Raw genomic sequence first — 18,965 nt, forward strand, 5'->3', positions numbered from 1 at the left:
TAATGTATGTCTAACAAATAAATAAATATTAAAAAAAAGTTTATATGTGGTCTGCCTACATTATATTTATTCTTTTTCAAAATTATTTATTTATGTATATATGTATGTATGTATTTTTTTAGGTATGAGTTTTCTGTCTGCATGGATGTGTTTATGCCAGAAGAGGACATCAGATCCCATTACAGATGGTTGTGAACCATTATGTGGTTGCTGGAAATTGAACTCAGGACCTCTGGAAGATCAGTCAATGCTCTTTTTTTTGTTTGTTTTTTGTTTTGTTTTGTTTTGTTTTGTTTTTCGAGACAGGGTTTCTCTGTAGCTTTGGAGCCTGTCCTGGAACTCACTCTGTAGACCAGGCTGGCCTCAAACTCACAGAAATCTGCCTGCCTCTGTCTCCTGAGTGCTGGGATTAAAGGCGTGCACCACCACTGCCTGGCCAGTCACTGCTCTTAACCACTGAGCCATCTCTCCACCCCTATATTTATTCTTTTAAGAGTATGCACATGTGTATGTGTGACACATATATCAAACTTTTTTTTTTGATAAGTTCTTTCATTAAACCCATGACTTTTCTATTGGTTAAGAGTGGCTGGTCCTGGGAGCCTCCTGTGTCTGTCCCCTCAACCCCACCCCAACCTGCATTGGTATTACAGGCCCAGGCCTCTTTTGAGATGGGTGCTGGGATCTGAACCCAGGTTCTCAAGCCACCCCACCCACTTCCTTTTTTTCTCTATTCCCTTCCTCCCCTACCTCTCCCCCTACCACCCATGACCGAGAATTGAATCTAGGGCCTCACAAGTGCTAGGTTAGCACTCTTATTCCAGGTTGCTTCATGTTTCTTTCTTTTCTTTTCTTTCTTTTTTTTTTTTTTTTGCTTTTTTCAAGACAGGGTTTCTCTGTGGTTTTGTTTTTTTTTTTTTTTTTTTTTTTTTAAAGTTTTATTTATTTATTATGTATATATTCTACCTTCTTGTGTACCTGCACCCCTGAAGAGGGGCACCAGATCTCATTATAGATGGTTGTGAGCCACCATGTGGTTGCTGGGAATTGAACTCAGGACCTCTGGAAGAAGAGTTAGTGCTCTTAACCACTGAGCCATCTCTCCAGCCCTTCTCTGTGGTTTTGGAGTCTGTCCTGGAACTAGCTCTTGTAGACCAGGCTGGTCTCGAACTCACAGAGATCCACCTGCCTCTGCCTCCCAAGTGCTGGGATTAAAGGCGTGTGCCACCACTGCCCGGCTTGCTTCATGTTTCTAATGACAGGGCAGTTTTAGAACCTGAGACTCCCATGTTAGAACCCAAGACTCATAAGGTCATGGCATTTCAGAACTTTTTCGTGTGATCACAGTCAAAGAAGCAATGTACTTTAGAACTTAAGATGACAGAATTTTGGAGGTAGTTTTCCATGTGCTTGAATGCTCTGCTTGGATGGTCCTGTCATGTCCTTTACTTTCCCCTACCTGGTCCCCAGCTCTTACTCCAGGTCACATCCAACACAGACAGGAGAAAAATGCTCACCTTGAAGCAGTAGGCTAAAACAAAGGGCTAAACACATTGTTGGTTCCAGAACCAACTTCCCATCAGGGTTTACAGTGCTCCTCTTCCCATATGGTACCTCTCCAGGCACCCAGGAATAGTGTCTAGGCTTGATCCTGGGGGATCTATGTTCAGTAGGTCTCAAACCCCTGCACCTCTGTGTGCCAGCATCCCATTCACATAGAACAGGTAAGCAGAAAACCTGGCAAGTAGACCCTCCTCTGGTCTACTCTGCTTTATGCCATTGGTGCTCTGACAGATTCCTATCCTCCCCGGGTCTTAGTTTCTCTATTTCTTTGGCTTAAAAAAATTGTTGTCAAGCAGTGGTGGCGTACACCTTTAATCCTAGCACTCAGGAGGCAGAGGCGGGTGGATCTCTGAGTTCGAGGTCAGCCCGATATACAGAGTGAGTTCAGGACAACCAGGGCTGCACAGTGACACCTGTCACAAAACAAAAATGTTTATTTTGCATTATGAATATTATGAATGCTTTTCCTGTATGCATCCATGTGTACAGTGTGCATGCCTGGTGCCCATGGAAACCACAAGAGGGTGGGTGTACGATCCACGGGTGCTGGGCACTGAACTCTACATCTCTGTGAAGAGCAGCAAGTGCTCTTAACAGCAGAGCCGTCTCTCCAGGCCTCTCCATTTCTTTAAGGAGAATTGGAGTGGTTCAGAAGTCAGAAACTCAGATGCCAATAGAGTCAAGGGCAATAATGCAAATAAATGACAAGTGTGGAATGGGGGTGGGGCTTAGGGACAGCAGTGAGCTGGTCGAGTGTGTGTGGGGCCTGGTGTTCCGTGGCTCACAGCTACTGCACGGCAAGGCAAATGAAATGAGCCCTGAGGGCTGGGAGGCTAACTCAGCTGGTAGCGTGAGTGCCTAGTGTGTGTAGAGTCCTGGGTTCCAGGGCGTTTGGTTCCCCAGCACTACATGAAAACGGATGTGGTGGCATTGGCCTATATGATACCACTTAAGAGGTAGAAGAAGGAGAATCAAAAGTTCAAAGTTACTCTAGACCGCAAAGCTAGTTCGAAGCCAACCTTAACTTCATAAGGCCCTGCCTTAAAAAAAAAAAAATTGAAAAAAAGTCGTCAGTTCTGGTTGCTCCAGGGTCCACAGCCTGTAGGCTGGGCTCCTCCACCTGGCACTGTCCTCAGGGAACCTCAAACCACTTGCTGATAACATTCACTTAGAAACCTCTGGCCCCTGAGAATGTTTTTCTTTGTCTTTGTCAGATTGTAATTGGAGCATAACAATGGCACCGTTAAAGGGGGAATTAGCGGATTTGCAGAAGCCACGTTTTCTTGCTTGCAGGATGCTGCTCTTGTTTTCATCCCCTCCCTCCCACTCATCTTCCATCTCAAAACAAACTTCAGTTCCCAAAACGTTTATTTTATATCTGTTTTCCATTTGCTTAGCAGGTACCAAGTTTTCTAGTCCCTGTCACTGAACAACCTGCCTCCCTTCCCCACCACCCGTCGGGTGGGGGGTAGGGGAAACTGTTACACCATGTGGTCAATGCTGTAATTATGGTGACCACATGTTCTCCAAACCACAGTTCAGGTCACATGGTCCAACACAGGCTATTTTCTGCCTCCACTGCTGTACAGACATGAAATCACATGTAGTTATACATTCATCAAATCACCTTAAATTTCTTTTTAAAAAGCAAATGACATGAAATTTGGATTATCCTTGGCAAATCCCACTATCTTCATAGGAAATCATTAAAACTGTGATCAGGGCCTGAACAGACCTCTATGCAGAGCGAGGTTTCCTGGATGGGGTGCTGTGGACAGTAGGTTTTGACGGCTGAATAGGAGGTTTGCAGACAGCAAGAAGAGTGGTCGGTCTACTCTGGATAGGACCCACTCTTCTGCTTTAAAGAAGTCCAGCTACCAGCCTACTAACCACAATCCCAGGGAACTCAGACAACAATGCAGACACTAAGAGAGACTTACATAAATCTATTCTACATGGGAAGTAAAAAGTAGAAAAAGATAAGGTCTCCTGAGTAAATTGGGAGCATGGGGACCTTAGGGGAGAAGTGAAGGGGGCAGGGGAGAGTCAGGCAAGGGAGCAGAGAAAAATGTAAAGCTCAACAAAAATCAATAATAAAATAAAATGAAACTCCAAAAAAAAAAAATAAATAAATAAAGAAGTCCAGCTTAGGAACTGGGAAGCTGGCTGAAAAGGCCAAGGTCTTTGCTTGTTTATGCGAGTTTGTTTCATTTACATCATCTCAAGGACCCATCCTCGCCACAGACTGCGAAAACACGCAGACAGCGTATTGCATCTTCCTTTGTGCTTACATGCCTCTCTCTGCAGAAGCTAACACTGTATACTGCCCAGAGGCCTTACCTCTCTTGCTCATCCTTCCTCCCCTGCCAGGACTGTGTGAGGAAAACTCTAGAGGCAGCACCCATAGATGAATGAAGGAATGGAGTGCCAGGCGGTGGGCACTTTGTCAGTAGACAAAGATACTTACTATGTGCCCAGTAATATGCAGGGCACAGGGTTCGAGGCAAAGACCTCCAATGACCTTGGACTAGAGAAGAGAGTTGGGCAGCTGGCAGGCACCAGGAGGATAGTGGGGAAGGGAATGGGAAGTATACACCAGAAGGTTTGGGCTGTGTCAGGAGGTCAGGAAAAACCCAAGAGAAAATAAACTTTAACCTTGAGGCCTAAAGGATGCTGTCATAGCTGGGCAGTGGTAGTGTATGCCTTTAATCCCAACACTCCAGAGGCAGAGGCAGGAGGGTGTTTGAGCTCAAGGTCAGCCTGGTCTACAGAGCGAGTTCCAGGACAGACAGGGCTACAGAGAAAAAACAAGAAACAAGGATCGCCATCATTTAGTTAACACATATATAGTGCTTATCATATGGCAGATACTGCATGAAGGGCTCCACATGTCTAATTCCCACAGAGCTCTCAGCAGCACACACAATTATTGCCCACACTGCAGAGATAATAGCACAGACAGGTTGAGAAAATGATGACCATGGTCACATAGTTTAGATGTGGCCAGAGCCCAGAAAGAATGACTTTGGTACATTCTTTTAGCAAAAAATCAGCAGCCTGAGGCTAGGTTTCCGGCTCCTGCCTTTGATCCAAGCATTCCGGAGGCACAGAGCTGCCTGATCTAGAGAGCACATTCCAGGCCATCCAGGGCTACAGCAGTGAGACTTTGTCTCAAAATAAATAAACGGACAGGCAAAGTGGAAGGCGAAGTTCTGCCCGCTAAGGACCACCAGATAACGGACAGACATCAGGAAAGATCCTAGGAGGGTGGGAAACAAGCTGCTGGAGGCTTTCAATAGGAAATGGGCTTGATGAAGTTTCATTAAAAGCTGAGAGGGGCTGGGTGGTGGTGGCACATACCTTTGATTCCAGCACTCAGGAGGCAGAGGCAGGCGGATCTCAGTGAGTTTGAGGCCAGTCTAATCTACAGAGCAAGCTCCAGGATAGCTAGGGCTGTTATATAGAGAAACCTTGTCTCTGAAAACAAACAAACAAAGAAGAGAGGGGCTGTGTGGTGGTGTTGGCGGCAATCCCAGCACCTGGGAAGCAGATGCATGTGGATCTCTGTGAGTTCGAAGCCAGCCTGGTGAGTTCCAGGGCAGCCAGTGCTGTTACACAGCAAAACCCTGTCTCGAAACCAGCCTCTCCCCTGCTCCCCCCAAAAAGCAAGCTGAGATGCATGACTCTGTACTTGTATTAAGCACAAGCTAAGAAGGCTATGCATCAGGTAGCACCCATGAAGGAGAAAAGGAGTTGGGAAAGAGAGAGAAAAAAAACCCAGCTTGGAAGCAGGAGCAATGGAATGACATGTGGGGCGGGCAGAGAGATTGGATGTGGGCCTGATGAGGAGTGATGAGTTCGGCCTCTGCCTTGCTAAAATGGAGATGAGGTGATGGGACAGCAAGGAAGTCTCAAGCCCCAGATGAGGGTCACTGGGCCTCAGGAAGGGGCCTGGGTCAGGAGGGGAGGGAGGAGTAAAAGAATGTAAGTCTTCCAGCCCATCTCCATCCTGGCTGGGCCTCCCCACCACACACATCCTCACAGGACATCCAGCAAGCTGGAAGGTCCAGCTTATGAAGCTTATGAAGTTTTGAAGACTCGGAGGTAGGAAATGTCGTCAGAGACATGGGGTTACCTAACTTATGAGCTAACCCTCCAAGCCTGCTTTCAACATGCTGTTGACCTGGCTGGCTCCCCGTCATCTCTTCTCCCACGAGAAGACGTTTCTCTCTCCAGCAGGCCCTCAGGATTTTAGGTTCAGTCCAGGCTGGAGCCAGCTGCTCCCGAGGCTGCACTCAGCGCCTGACACCCTTCAGTCTCTTCTGACTCAGCCTTCCCTTCCTGCTTCCTCTGCCATGCTCCACGCAGCTTTTCCAGAACCACTTCCACGTGGTCCTGGTGGATTGTTCCTTGTACCAGAAAAGTCTATCTTCCTTTCCCAAACCCACTCTAGCTGCTCCTCTGATCCAGCTCTCTGAGAGGCTGACTCCCTGGAGCCCTTCCCTTCCTTGCTCCTTCCATCATGAGAGCCAGAGCACTTGGACCTTACCTCCCTCCAGGCTCACTGTGGCCAGAACAAAGGGGCGGGGGGGGGGGAGGCTCATGCCCATTTGAACTCTTTGAACACCTTGTTCCTATTGCCTCAACCTCCTGTATGGAATTATAGGCATGTACCATGTATACAGTGCTGGGATTGAACCCAGGGCATCCTGCATGCCAGGCAAGCACTCTACCAATTGAGCTACATTCTCAGCTCATAGCTTGAGCATGAACTCCCAGCTCTGCCCCTCCCACACGGTGTCTAGAATACAGATCAGGTTCACGGGGCTGCATCCTGACGGAATGGACCTTTTGAACTGCCTTCCAGGGGCTTGACCTGCTCAAGCCTCAGCCCATTTTTCAAGGACTTTACACTGCCCGGTGTGGAAACTCAAATTGTTAAGAATTTGCTGGTCTATGCTGTTTTCCCCAGCCAAACTGGCGGTGGCTGCAGTATGTGCTTGGAAGTCACATCCTGTCCACATGTAGCCTGCAGTTGTGGCCTGTGGCTCCGCTCCTTCCAGAGGTGTAACATGGGCACATATAGGAAGCAGAAGCCTGGTAGCTTCTCAGCTCACACACCAGCATCTGTGTTTAGGCCTCAGTATCCCTGCTCTTCTGGGAGACACAGCAGGCTGACCAACAAGGACACCTGATCCCACTGGGGAGATCCTGTGGGCCTGTTCTGCTTCCCAGTGCCAGCTGCCTTCTTTGAACTCTCCTTTCTGCTCTGATTGCTCGCATGGTTTTTGTTTTTTGTTTTTTTCTTTTACCAATTCTGTTCCTACAGTTAATCCTGAGCCTCTGATGGTGCTTGAGAGTCCAGGATGTTTCCCGTGTTTGCAGTGGCCTCAGTCTGTCTGCCTGGTAATCTGTAATGTGTAAGGACCGTTTTTTTTTGTTTTGTTTTGTTTTGTTCCTTTTGTTTATCGAGACTGGGTTTCTCTGTGTAGCTTTGGAGCCTGTTCTGGAACTCGTTCTGTACATCAGGCTGGTCTCAAACTCACAGAAACCCACCACCCGGCTCCCTGCATGGACCTTTCAAAGGCTGTCAATACCTATTCTTCCACCGGACCCCACCTCCCTATCCCTTGTAGGTTTACTGGTTGGCTGAGGAATGGCAGATCTCCCTGGGCTGAGAATAAATTCTAGCACCAGCTATTAAGGACTCTCAGCACCCTACAGGAGACTCAGTTTCCGTCTGCTTAATGGGAGGAACTTCGTCCAGTTTGCACGGTCTTTGAGACAGGTGGGATTGCTGAGGATGGAGAACAGGCCAGGTGGGAGAAACTTTTGCACAAGACGGTATACCTCTTTGTCTGTCTGCTATGTGCCACAGAGAGCACTGATTAAGCTGGGAACAACTTGTTGAGAGAGATGACATCCTAGTAAACAATGAAATCAGTACGTGAATCAGATCCTCCCCGGTAAAGGGAATACAAGTATGTTTCAGGAGCAGAGCACGGGGAGTGTGGGTGTGGGTGTGAAGTCCTGCCCTGGAGGGCTGGAGGGGTCACATTGACAGGTACCTGTTGTCTGAGGAACCCTGGAGGGTTGTCACAGGCCAGCGGGGCAGAACTCACAGCCCCGGGGCCCAGCCAGCGATTCCAGGCCTGTAAGTCGCGGCGAGAACATGTCTTTGTGCCCCCCTCCTTCCCTCAGCCGCCTCTCCGACCCCCAGCGCCAGTCCCTCTCTGACTCCAAATAACTTGTTGGTTTCCCCAGGGCTTTGTTTGCTCGGGGTCATCGCCTCCGGGACACTGGCCGGGGCGCACCGCCCTCGCGGGTCCCGCGTCTGACACCCCTCGGGCCCGGGCCCCCGCCCCCTACCCGCTCCGAGACCGGGGTCAAAGGCAGCCCGAGTCACGTGGTCGCCGAGCAGCACCGAATCGGCCGGGAGAGCCGAGGGAGAATCCGGGTGGAAGCGAGAAATCCAGCCCGGCTCGCAGCTCGCGGCGCCCGGTCCCGCCCCGGCGCCTGCCGGGCCCCCGCAGCGTGCGCGCCCCGCGCCACCAGATCGAGCCCCGCGCACGGCCAGGCGGGGGAGGTAGGCGCGGGTCGAGGGAGGCGGGCGGCCCGGCGGCCCTGTGCGCGCTCCCCACGGGCGGGTGTGCGGGCGCGGGCGCAGCGCGGCCAGCAAGGGGTTAAGCCGGCCCGCAGCCCGCCTCGCGCACGCCCGGGACCGGCGGCCGCGCGGCCACCCGCGCCGCTTCCCCGTGGCGCCCCGGCCGAGGCAGGTAAGGAGCCGGAGGGCCGGGCGGCCCGACTTCCCGGGCCGAGCGTTTGCCAGCCGGGCACGGCGTGCAGGCCGCGCTGGGGCCCGAGCGGCCCCGGTGCAAGTTTGGTGCGCGCGGGCGCCGGGCGGGCGGTGGGGAGGACAAAGGGGTGGGGGCCTCGCGGGGCCGGGCGGGCCGGGGTGCGGACCGGGCAGCGCGGCAGCTGTAGGTCACGGATAATGTCACCCACGAGGAATGCCCCCTCCCCCTCCGCGGCTCCCGAACAGGGGAAACTTTTGTCTGGCATGGGAGGGGGCTAGAGGCCGGGGTGGGGGGGTGGGGAGGCGGCCGGACCGGTTTTCTCCCGGCCCTGAGCGGCCTGGTCCCTAACTCCCCTCCTCCCTCAGTTTCCCCCGGAGCTAGGACTCTAGCATTTGACCAGCACGAAGAAGGGACGCCTGTAGGACGCGGGGGTCTGGGAGCTGCCAGGAATCTGAGGACTCATCCATCACCTGGCTTTTATGTGCCAGGATCCCCACAGACCCTACATCCCTCTACTGGTCCTCCCTCCCGCCCCTAGAAGAGCTTGGGGGACATTCTGGGGCAATATTACCCTCTGGACTGAGGGTTAGACAGATCTGGGTGTTCGTCACTTCCCAGCTGTGTGACCTTGAGCAGATTCTTTCCCTTTTTAAGCCTCTGTTTCCTCACCTGTAAAATGGGTGTATCTGTCAGAGTGGGGGATGAAGCCAGGGTGTGGGAATCTCGGAAAATGTTGGCATGCTTATATTCAACAAGTGTTCGGTGCATATTGCTGTGTGCCAGGCACTAGGCTAGTTCACTCCTTTACACGGTGTCGTTCACAAAATTCTTCTACATGACTGTTAGGCAGATGTTATAGAGGGGAAACTGAGGCATCGAATGGAAAATGTCAGGAGAGTAGGAAGTGGGAGCGGGATTTGCCCCTTCTCTCAGTCCTACATATGAACTACAGATCCCTACTAAGCCTGTTGGTATGACTGGGTTTATGGTTTCATTTTCAGTGGAATCATGTGAACTGCCTCTCTACCCCATCGCCCTTCCCCAGGTGAGGTGCCCTTCTACCTGGCACTTGCCTGGGTGAGGTCTTGTGCCCTTGCTCTTGTTAGTGTAGCAGCTGGAGCTGGAGGGGAGGTCGGTTGGAGCCTGTGATCAGAGAGAGCTTCATGATGGTCCAAGTTCCGTTGCTGGCTGGGTCCTGGGAGGAACGCTCTCCCAGTGTGGGTGGTGGTTCAGGGAGGAGTCTGACTCCCTGGCTCCAACTGGGGACAGCTGGTGGCTTTGTCAACAGACTTCCCCAGCACCCAGGAGACCTGCAGAGGCTTTTATCTCCCTTTAGAACTGTCACTTTGAGATCAACAGGGGGTAGGAGGTTGGGCTCAAGAGTTGAACCCTTGGGCAGATCAGGGATCTAAGGCCAAGGATTGATGTCCCAAATGTTTTAGGCTTCATGGCCAAACTAAGGGAGGCTTTGATACCTTAGCCTTAAAGGTCCTTGGAGCTAGTATGGAGGGTGAACTTGGAGCCAGCAAGATTGCAGAATCCTCACAGAGATGCTGGTCTTTGTTCTAGAGTCCAGCTAGCCCAGTACTGGTACCTCGTAGTCCCGGAGGAAAGACTTCCCCTAGTAACTGTGAAGAGTGGCTCAGATCCTCACTGGGTTTTCAAGTGTTAGGTGGGCCCAGTCTTTGGTGGTGTGTGCGGGTAGGGTGGGGAGGGACATGATTACCAGTCAAGCTCTGATTGGAGGTTTTGAGCAATTACTTAAGAGATGGAATACAAATTGCTAATTAATGACATCTTAAAACATTGGACCGAGGGCTGGTGTGGTGGGTGTGGTGGGTTCCTGGGGGAGGGAGGTTTGTGCACAGGGCTCCAGCCGCTCCAAGACCCTCCAGCTCAGAGTGTGGGATTCCCAAGGATTTGTAGGCTTTCCCTGGGCCCTGGGAATAGACAGCTCTCCCCAGCTGACATCACTATCAACTTGTAGGAACAAGAGTGGAAATTCCACCACTTAGCTCTGAAAGGCGGGAGATTAAGTAGAGGGCTGAAAGACCTGGAAAGGGTCCTGGGGGCTGGAGGCTGTCCCTTGTGTGGTCAGAGTCGCTCGGAGCAGAGAGGCCTCTGGGAAAGTCAACAGGTAAAGGAAGAAAGTCAGGGAGAAAGATAGAGAGGGAGAGGCTTCTGTCACAGGGGTGTGTGCAAGGGGTGTGCAGGGTGAGTCTTCAGACTGAGAGAAGAAGGAAGAAGAGGGAGAGCCTTCCATCACATGGGGTGTGCAAGGGGGAGTCTTCAGGCTGAGAGACGTGGACCGGAAGTAGCAGCACAGGAGCCAACAGAAAATGTGAGAGATGGTCTCAGCAGTCCATAGCTCTCTTTCCTGGCCTTAGGGACCCGTTTTGCCTGTGCTCTGGGCCCATGTGTCTGTACTTTAGAACCAGAGCCAGACTTAGAAATCACTAGGGCTTGTGCAGACTTCTAGGTTGGAATTTGAGTATGGCTTGAAATAACAGGGCTATTTGGAGGACATTCTTTGCTTGAGATGGGAAATTGGGTAATTTTTCAAATTCATATGGAAAATTTCTGTGGCCAGGGTGGCAGGGTACTTGCTGGGTTTTGACGAGGATCAGAGGTGGGATGGTTGTGGAGCCGGGTGTGATAGGGTGATCAGCAGAAGATGGTGCCTGAAGGACAGGAAGGAAGAGCTTCCTGGTTGGTCATGTCGGCAAGGGTTCCCAGAGGAGGAAGCATCTGAGGGGTCAGACCGTCAGAGAGGACGGTGGGCACCAGGCTGCACTGTGGGGGCTTACCAGCATCCTGCTCCTGACTTAGGGTTTTATGTGGTAGCCGAGAAGACAGAAGGTTGTAAGCAGCTTGTTGAGATGGTGCCTGCTACTGTACTCTGCCAGGCATGGTGCCAGGCTCTTTACAGACACCCGTTGACTTCTCACAATGCCCTGCAGAGTAGCTGGTCACCCCATCCTGCCCTATTTCTAGGTGGGGGAAATGGAGGCTCAGAGGGGTAGAGGCACTAGCAGTGCCGGAGTTTGAACCCGTACTGATCTGTTTATGTGGCACCGAGATGCTGTTCTCAGGGTCGTTTTGGCCATGGACAGTGGCAAGAGTGACCGAGACTGGAAAACTCATTGACTGTCACCCTGTGGAGCTGACCTGGTCGCCTCAGGCAGACTCAGGCGGGAAAAGGGCCACAGGATTTTGTAGCTGCCTCGGGGGTTGGCCCAGGTTTAGGGAAGGACTTCAGCAAAATCTCTGCTTTTGAATCCTTGGAAAGCTCCCTAGGGGCAGATACCATAGGCTGATCCAGGCCAAAGACAGCAGTAAGGTCGCACCCAGGGCATCTAACCTGAGAAGAGACTGCCTGAGGACAAGGGGAAGACCTCACTGCTAAGTGCCTGCAGGAGGAGTAGAGAGTCTTTAGAGGGTGTGGGAGAACGCACCCCCGGGTCAGGTTCGAGTGACCACTTTCAGTTCCCTCTTTGCCTGAGAACAAGTTGGGTAGTGCTGAGCTCACTCTAGCCCCACTGTCCCCAGAGCTCTTGAAGTGGCCTTTCCTGTGTAACACCCAGTGGCCTGCACAGCTCCTTGAGCCCCTGTGCTTTGAGGACACAACCACCCAGCCTTGCCTGCTTCTAATAATATTGATTTTCTTTTCCCTTCCTCCCCGTCTCCTTCACACCCTCCCTCCCTCCATTCTTTCCTTCCTCCCTCCCTCCTTCCCTCCCTCCTACCCTCTCTTTCTCTCTCTTTCCCTCCCGCCTTTTCTCCTTTCCTTCCTTCATTTCCTTTCCTTTTCTTTCTTTTTTAAAAAATATTTTCTAACCTTTGTTTTTATTTTATGTGTGTGAGTGTTCTGCCTGCATATGTGTCTATATACCATGTATTTGTTGGATTTTAGGGGATGGGAGTTGCAGGCAGTTACTTCTGGAGCAAACCAGAACCTGGCCCGCAGGAATGCAAGTATTGATTCTCTCCTAGAATTGGTTTTCTCCTATGGGCGCACGCACGCGTAGGTAAGGCTGGGTAACTCTGTGAGTTCAAGGTCAACCTGGTCTTCCAGCAGAGTTCCAAAACTAAGTCCTGACCTCCACACAGGCCATAAACACACCCATTCCCACACTCTCACACAGTCTACCTGTAAAAACCAACCAACCAACCCCCAGACTCCTATTTTGGAAAGGATGGTTGTTATGCAGCACCCAGCAGACAGGAGCTGTTTAAAGAAGCAGGTTGGAAAGTTCAGGTGAGGAAACTGAGTCCCAGCGGCAGGACAGCCTCATGGCCTGCAGTAGCTGTGGTTATATCTTGGAAGCCGACAGGATTTCCTCTCTTTGTTGATGCCTCTGCTTTCTGACTTCCTGCCTGTCATCCAAGTTAAAGGACTTAAGTCCCACTGGCCCAGTCTCCTCCTGGATGACCACACTGGCTAGTGTCTAAAGCTTGCTCAGGTGGCCCTATGACTGCTGTCATGACCCGTCTCATGAGTTAGGCTGTGGGCTTGGGACTTCCAGAAGGGCAAGGGGAATAGGTGGTGGCAGGGAGAGGCCATGGGAACAAGAAGGCGGGAACTTCACCTTAAGGGAGTAGTGAGGTCCAGGTCAAGTCAAGGCTACAAGCAAGCCTGAGTACCAGAGAGCCTGGGGCTGGCCCCGCTGTGTGGAGCCTGGGCAAGGGGACTGCAGTTGTCCTTGCTTTGAAGCATTTTAATTCAGACAGTGCAAGTTTTGGGTTACTTTTGATTATTGAGACTGGCATTGTTATTGATTGATTGATGATTGATTGTAGCACGATTAATAAAAACCCAGAGACAGATATTAGGGTTCAACTTGAAGGTAAGAAAAGCAAAAACAGTCAGCTACTGGCTCTTAGCTCTACCCCAGTCTGAAATGGCGATTCTGCCTCCAGGAATCTCAGAATGAGACTGTGTCTGAGCTGTTTCCTCCCTTCTTATATTCCTCTCTAGTGTTGGGTTTAAAGTTGTACACCACTACTGCCCACTTTCTGTGACAAACCAGTGTGGTTACTGGGATTACAGGTGTGTGTCACCTCTGCCTGGTCTGTAAGGCTGACCAGTGGGGCTGTGTTACTCGCTGATCTTCAGACAAGCTTTATTTATTAAAATACGAATGAAATATCACTACAATTCATTTATTTTTTGAGTTTTTAAAGACGGTTTCTCTGTGTAATAGTCCTGGTTGTCTTGGAACTAACTCTGTAGCCCATGCTGGCATAGATTCACCTGCTTCTGTGTGCTGGGATTAAAGGCAACCACACCACCACTGCCTGGCGATAGTTATTGATTTTGGAGACCGGGTCTTACTGTGTTGCCTGGCTGGCCTATAACTCTTTATATAGACCATGCTGGCTTCCAGCTCTGCCTTCCATGTGCTAGATTAAGGATGTGTACCACCAAGCCAGCTTGATAGTTATTCTTGACTGAGGTGCTCACTTCCTTCTTATAACAGCAGTGGGAAATGGAGTTAGTATCACCTTCTTTAAGCAGATATGGCAACCAAGGTTTAGAGGGACCAGTGGCTCCACCTGGAGCTTAAACTCAGAATAACAGCCAATGTTTGCTGATTCTCACGGCTGCTCTGGCCTTGTTCTGTGAAGCACTGATAGACAGATTGAAGAATAGATATACCAGAGGGGACTGACTCAACTATATAATAAGAAAGCAACATATCACAGCAGGCCAAGATGGCAGTATTGTTTCTGGAGGGAGAAAGCTCCATATTTCTGGGAATGCAGCTCAGGGCTGGAGAGGTGGAGAGGCTCAGCAGGTAAAGAGCACTGGCTGCTCTTCCAGAGGACCCAGGTTCAATCTCCAGCATTCGCAGGGTGGCTCGCAACTATAATTTCAGTGCCAGGGGATTTGACTCCATTTTCTAGCCTTCATGGGCATTGTAAACAAGTAGTACACAGATATACATTCAGGCAAGCTCTCATGCACATAAAATAAAAATAAGTAAAATTAAAAAAAAATTCCCAGAGTGTATGTAATTAATATGGTGGGTGGGGATTCTGGTCTTTCAGGCCTGAGATTTGGTTCCATGAGGCAAAGCCTGGATAAGGACTAACTTGTCTGGACAGGTCTCCAGGTGGTGGAGGGTGGAGGCTTGTTGTAGTCTCACCTCTGGTTTGTACCCTCTGCTCTGCTTGCACATAGCTGCCTGCCCGGGCAGGGGCCAGTGAGAAGAGAATGTTGCCATAGCAGGTCTTTCACTCAGGTCCCTCTGCCTGCATGTCCTTCCTCCTGACACTTGTGGCACCCTGCCCCATGGTGTTATGGGAATGGAAGCAGCAGGCGCTCTCCCTGCTTCTCCTGCATCTGTATCACCTGGGAACTTAGGAAATGTGCAGGTGCTGCCTCCCTATCCAGACCCACTAAGTCAGACACTGGGGCGCTGCAGCCCAGTGGTCTGTGCTCATTCGCTCTCCAAATGGTTCTGATGCATGAGAACCACTGGTTAGGTCATTACAAGGTCAGTGCCTCTTTCTGTTTTCGGTTTATTCAGACTCACAGTATCCGGATGAATCCAGGAAAGCCCAGTTCCTTTCTATCTTATCCTTTTAGTGACCACTGGGCTAGGTCATTTAAGAAAATAAATGTGTCTTTCCTTGGGCTCCTGTTTTCAGCATATTCAGTTGTTCAAGTGGAACAACTGTAGGGGCCATGGAAAGCCTACTTTCTCTTCTCTCTCTTTTCTTTCTTTCAAGAGGGGAGCGGGGGTGTCTCACTATCCTGACTGTGTACCCTGGCTAGTCTGATACTATGTAGGCCAGGCTGATCTTGAATTTACAAAGATCCACCCCTTTTGCCTCCTGAGTGCTGTGATTAAAGGCATGTACTACTATACCCTTGTTCTACCATGTTTCGAAGGAGTACCATTTTGGATGAATTCCCTTTACTCCAAGAAACAGTCTTATAAGAGCACTGGGGTATAGCTGAACCCTGTGAGTATAAGAAAGAATATTGAGACAATTTGAAGAGGACAGAGGTGGGAATAGGAAGAGTGAGGGAGAGATTGTGTTGGCTAGAATGGGTGCCAAGAGGCTGGGCAGAGTGGCATGCCTTTAATCCTAGTACTTGGGAGGCAGAGGCAGGAGGATCTGTGTGAGTTTGAGACCAACTTGGTCTACATAGTGAGTTCCAGGACCACTAGAATGACACAGAGGAACACTGTCTCAAAAAAGAAAACAAAACAAAAATGTGGGTGTTAGGAGCAAGCCAGCTGTGTTCTGTGCCTGGGCCAGGCCTGGGGTCAGAGAATGTGGGTCCTGCACTAGAGAATGCTGTGTGTTAGGGATGTAAGGGCATGCATCTGTATGAATCAGTGTCCACATGTGGGTCTGAGAAGCCTTAGCTATCACCAGTCAGTGGTTTTAAGCATCTCAATAACTCTAATGATGATTGTAATGGCTACTCGTATCTGTTGACAGTTTATCAATGCTTGCTAGACATTTACATGTCATCTCAGAAGCAATCTTCAGAATAACCCTCTAGATAAAGGAGGCACTGTAGTCACTTGTGTTTTATAGATGGAAGTACCTAGGCCACGCATAGCCAGAAGGACTAGATTTAGAAATGTTTGTTTGTTTATTCATTGAGACAGAGTCTCACTGTGTATGTCTGACTGGCATAGAACTCACAGAGATCTTCCTTCCTCTGCTCCCAATCGGGGCCCTTTACTACAGACATTGTTATTCTCTGTTCTGTCCATGAACTGCCTGAGTTCAAGGCCCCGGAGCAGGGTGAGAGGTTAAGTTTGAGAGAGAAAGTGGGTTTCCTTTGGTTTTGGTTGGAGAAGTGGGAGAGGTAAGTCAGTCTCCTAGGGGCTGGAAGGTGACTAAGCCATTATTAAGCACTTGCTGTTGTTCTATTAGAGGACCAGATCTCAACACCCTTGCAAACACCTGTAACTTGAGCTCCAAGGGATCTGAAGTCTGCTTCTGGTCTCTGTGTAAGGGAACACACACAAACACACACACACACATGCACGCATGCACACATAAATAAAAATAAAATTTAAAAGTTTTCTATCATCTACCTTGTTCTTTCCTGCCTGTGTCCGCAGTGTACTTGCTAGGAACCCCAGGATTTCCCTGGTGGCATAGGAACCTTTCATCTTAAGTTGAAGGACTAAGGCTCAAACAGGAGCAGGTGCTCACTCAGGCTGTTTGGGACGTCAGAGTCACTGTTAGGACCAGAGCTCAGAATTGTTACTGACCTTCCTAACCAGAGATGGCTTTTCTCCTTTAAACTGTCCTATCCATCTAGTCTTTGGCAGGCTGTATCGCCATATCCTCAGGGTGGCCTAGGGCAATTCTGGGAAGAGAGATGGGGGTGTCCTGGGAGACAGCTGCCAAGAAGGGGTGGGGCAGTTTCCATGAGGAAGATCACCAAGAAGCCCAAACTCCAGACGGAAACCAAATGTATTTTCTAGGTCCTGAGAGGATATTTGGAACAATGGCGGTAGGATGGGGGAAGCTGGACTGGAAAAAGGTTTCTTGTTACCCTTAAAAAAAAAAAAGTTGAGTCTGTAGGTTTGACTTTTGTTTCTCTGAAGGACGTTTATGTAATTTCCCGAAGCAAGATCCAGAGCTCTGTGAAGTTGTTAGGCCTGTTGTTTATAGATTCAGGGCTTTGGAGCTGGGCAAGACTTCTATTAGGAAACCTCCCCATCTGACGAGCAGATTGAGAGGTGGGAGCAGCTGTCAGAAGTGGCCCAGCAGGCAGCCCAGAACTTGGGCTAGAATGGGGTCTTCTTGGTCCTGCCATCCCTCAGATGTCTGATTTGTTGGAGATGGCAAGGGTCATGGTAGGGGTGGGCTTTGGAAACTCACTGCTGCTGGGGTTGGGGAAGGCTATGCTGGATGGAGCTAGCTGAGACCACCCTGTCCAGATGCTGGACCTAGCCGTATACTGCCTACCCAGCAGCGAGGGACTCTGAGTCACACTCAGTGGGGCACAGAGTCATGGGCCATTGTGTGTCCTGATTCATTTTGTTCTCCCAGTTCTGTAGGAATGACTAGGCCCTGGCCCCAATCGTGCCCATAATTGTGAGTGAAGGGCTCAGTGCCTACAGATATCCCGCTACTCCTGATCTCCTGTCTTTAGGTGCTCTGTGGTCATGGTCCACCTGTTCTCCCCAGGACAGGGGTTTTGAGCCCCTGAAATCAGACATGGAATTTGAAGGTATTTCTGTATACTGCTTTTCTCTCTTTTTAAAAAGTTATTATTATTACCAATTTTATTGTATGGGTGTTTGCTCGCATATTTTGCTTGCTTGTATGTCTATGCACCACATGCATGCCTGGTATTTGTGGAATGCAGACCCTAGAACTGAAGTTAGGGATGCTTGTAAGCCGCCATGTGGATTCTGGGAACCGAATCTGGGTCCTCTAAGCATCTCTCTAGCCCCCATACTGTTTTTTTTTTTGTTTTGTTTTGTTTTGTTTTTTTTTTTTTTTTTTTGGTTTTTCGAGACAGGATTTCTCTGTAGCTTTGGAGCCTGTCCTGGAACTAGCTCTGTAGACTAGGCTGGCCTCGAACTCACAGAGATCTGCCTGTCTCTGCCTCCCGAGTGCTGGGATTAAAGGTGTACTCAACCACCGCCTGGCTTCTATTTTTTTTAAGATTTATTTACTTTATGTATATGGATGTTTTGCCTGCATGTATATCTGTCTGTCTGTACATCCCATGACACTACAGTTACAGATGGTTTTGAGCCACCATGTGGATGCTGGGAATTGAACTGACCTCTGAAAGCCATCTCTCCAGGCCTCTGTACTGTGTTCAAGTTAGAGTCCTGTCAGTTTTGGCAGACTGATAGAGGATAAGGTGTTCTTGTGATGAGCAAGGACCACATGCGCTATAGGCTGGGGAGAAGTGGCCATGTCACACTGATGTTTCAAGTGTGGTCACAGAAGTCACTGACAGGTGTGACGCCAGCTCTTCCAGTTAGGATCTGTATGATGACTGTGTTTCACATTCCTTGTGTATAAGCTGGCAATAGCAAGGATGCTTATCTGTTCAGTCAGGATATGCCTGGTACAAAACTGTCGGTTTGAGAGGATTTTGGTATGTGGCTGTCCTTGCTGCCGGTTTCTGGTTTGGCCTTCTAAATGCCTGCCCCGGGTCTGGGTCTTTTCCCTATCCCTGGGCTCACCTGGTGCCTGGGCCACAGCAAGGCTGTCGAGCTGCAGTGGGTAGGCAGTGAGGGTAGCCTTCTCTGCATCTGGGCCTCCCAGCCCAGGCCCTCCCACACTGTGTCCTGAGGCAGGCTTATGTAACAACCTGGCCTGGCCAGGCAGGACATGATTCTCAACCTCATTTTGTCCCTCCATTGTCTCTTCTTCTCCCTTCCCCCACGGAGCTGTTGTTAGCTGGTTTCCTCAAGCTGCAGGTCTGAAATCGGACCCCTGCTATTCTTCCACCAATTGATTTAGTCTGATTGATTTCGTCTGCAGGTTTTTGGGGCGGGCAGCCAGCCCCTCCTTTCACTGTCCGGGGACTGTACTTGCTTCGGAGACTGGCAGGCACCTTGGATTTTTGTGTTTGTTGGCTCCTAAGTGGCATGGGTCCCT

General features: G+C 50.1%; 2 protein-coding genes across 5 annotated transcripts in view; both read left to right on the forward strand.

Moving 5' to 3' along the window:
- The window catches only part of LOC121440593 (translation initiation factor IF-2-like), a 27,924-nt gene extending 19,674 nt beyond the window's left edge, over positions 1-8,250 (forward strand). Inside the window, exon 3 of the mRNA XM_041641353.1 lies at positions 7,828-8,250. Coding sequence (XP_041497287.1) covers positions 7,828-8,250 — 423 coding nt within the window. The remainder of the gene's footprint in view (positions 1-7,827) is intronic.
- LOC121440608 (bifunctional heparan sulfate N-deacetylase/N-sulfotransferase 1) overlaps positions 7,988-18,965 on the forward strand; it is a 61,239-nt gene continuing 50,261 nt past the window's right edge. For 3 of the 4 annotated variants that reach the window (XM_041641365.1, XM_041641367.1, XM_041641368.1), the window contains exon 1: positions 7,988-8,149. The gene's annotated coding sequence lies outside the window, so the exon portion shown is untranslated. Of the gene's footprint in view, positions 8,150-8,171; positions 8,340-18,965 lie in introns of those variants that run through there. The other variant, XM_041641366.1, reaches the window with a different exon arrangement.

Source organism: Microtus oregoni, unplaced genomic scaffold (genome assembly GCF_018167655.1).
Source record: "Microtus oregoni isolate MIOR12 unplaced genomic scaffold, Mior012 000069F_ref0000032, whole genome shotgun sequence".
NCBI lineage: Eukaryota > Metazoa > Chordata > Mammalia > Rodentia > Cricetidae > Microtus > Microtus oregoni.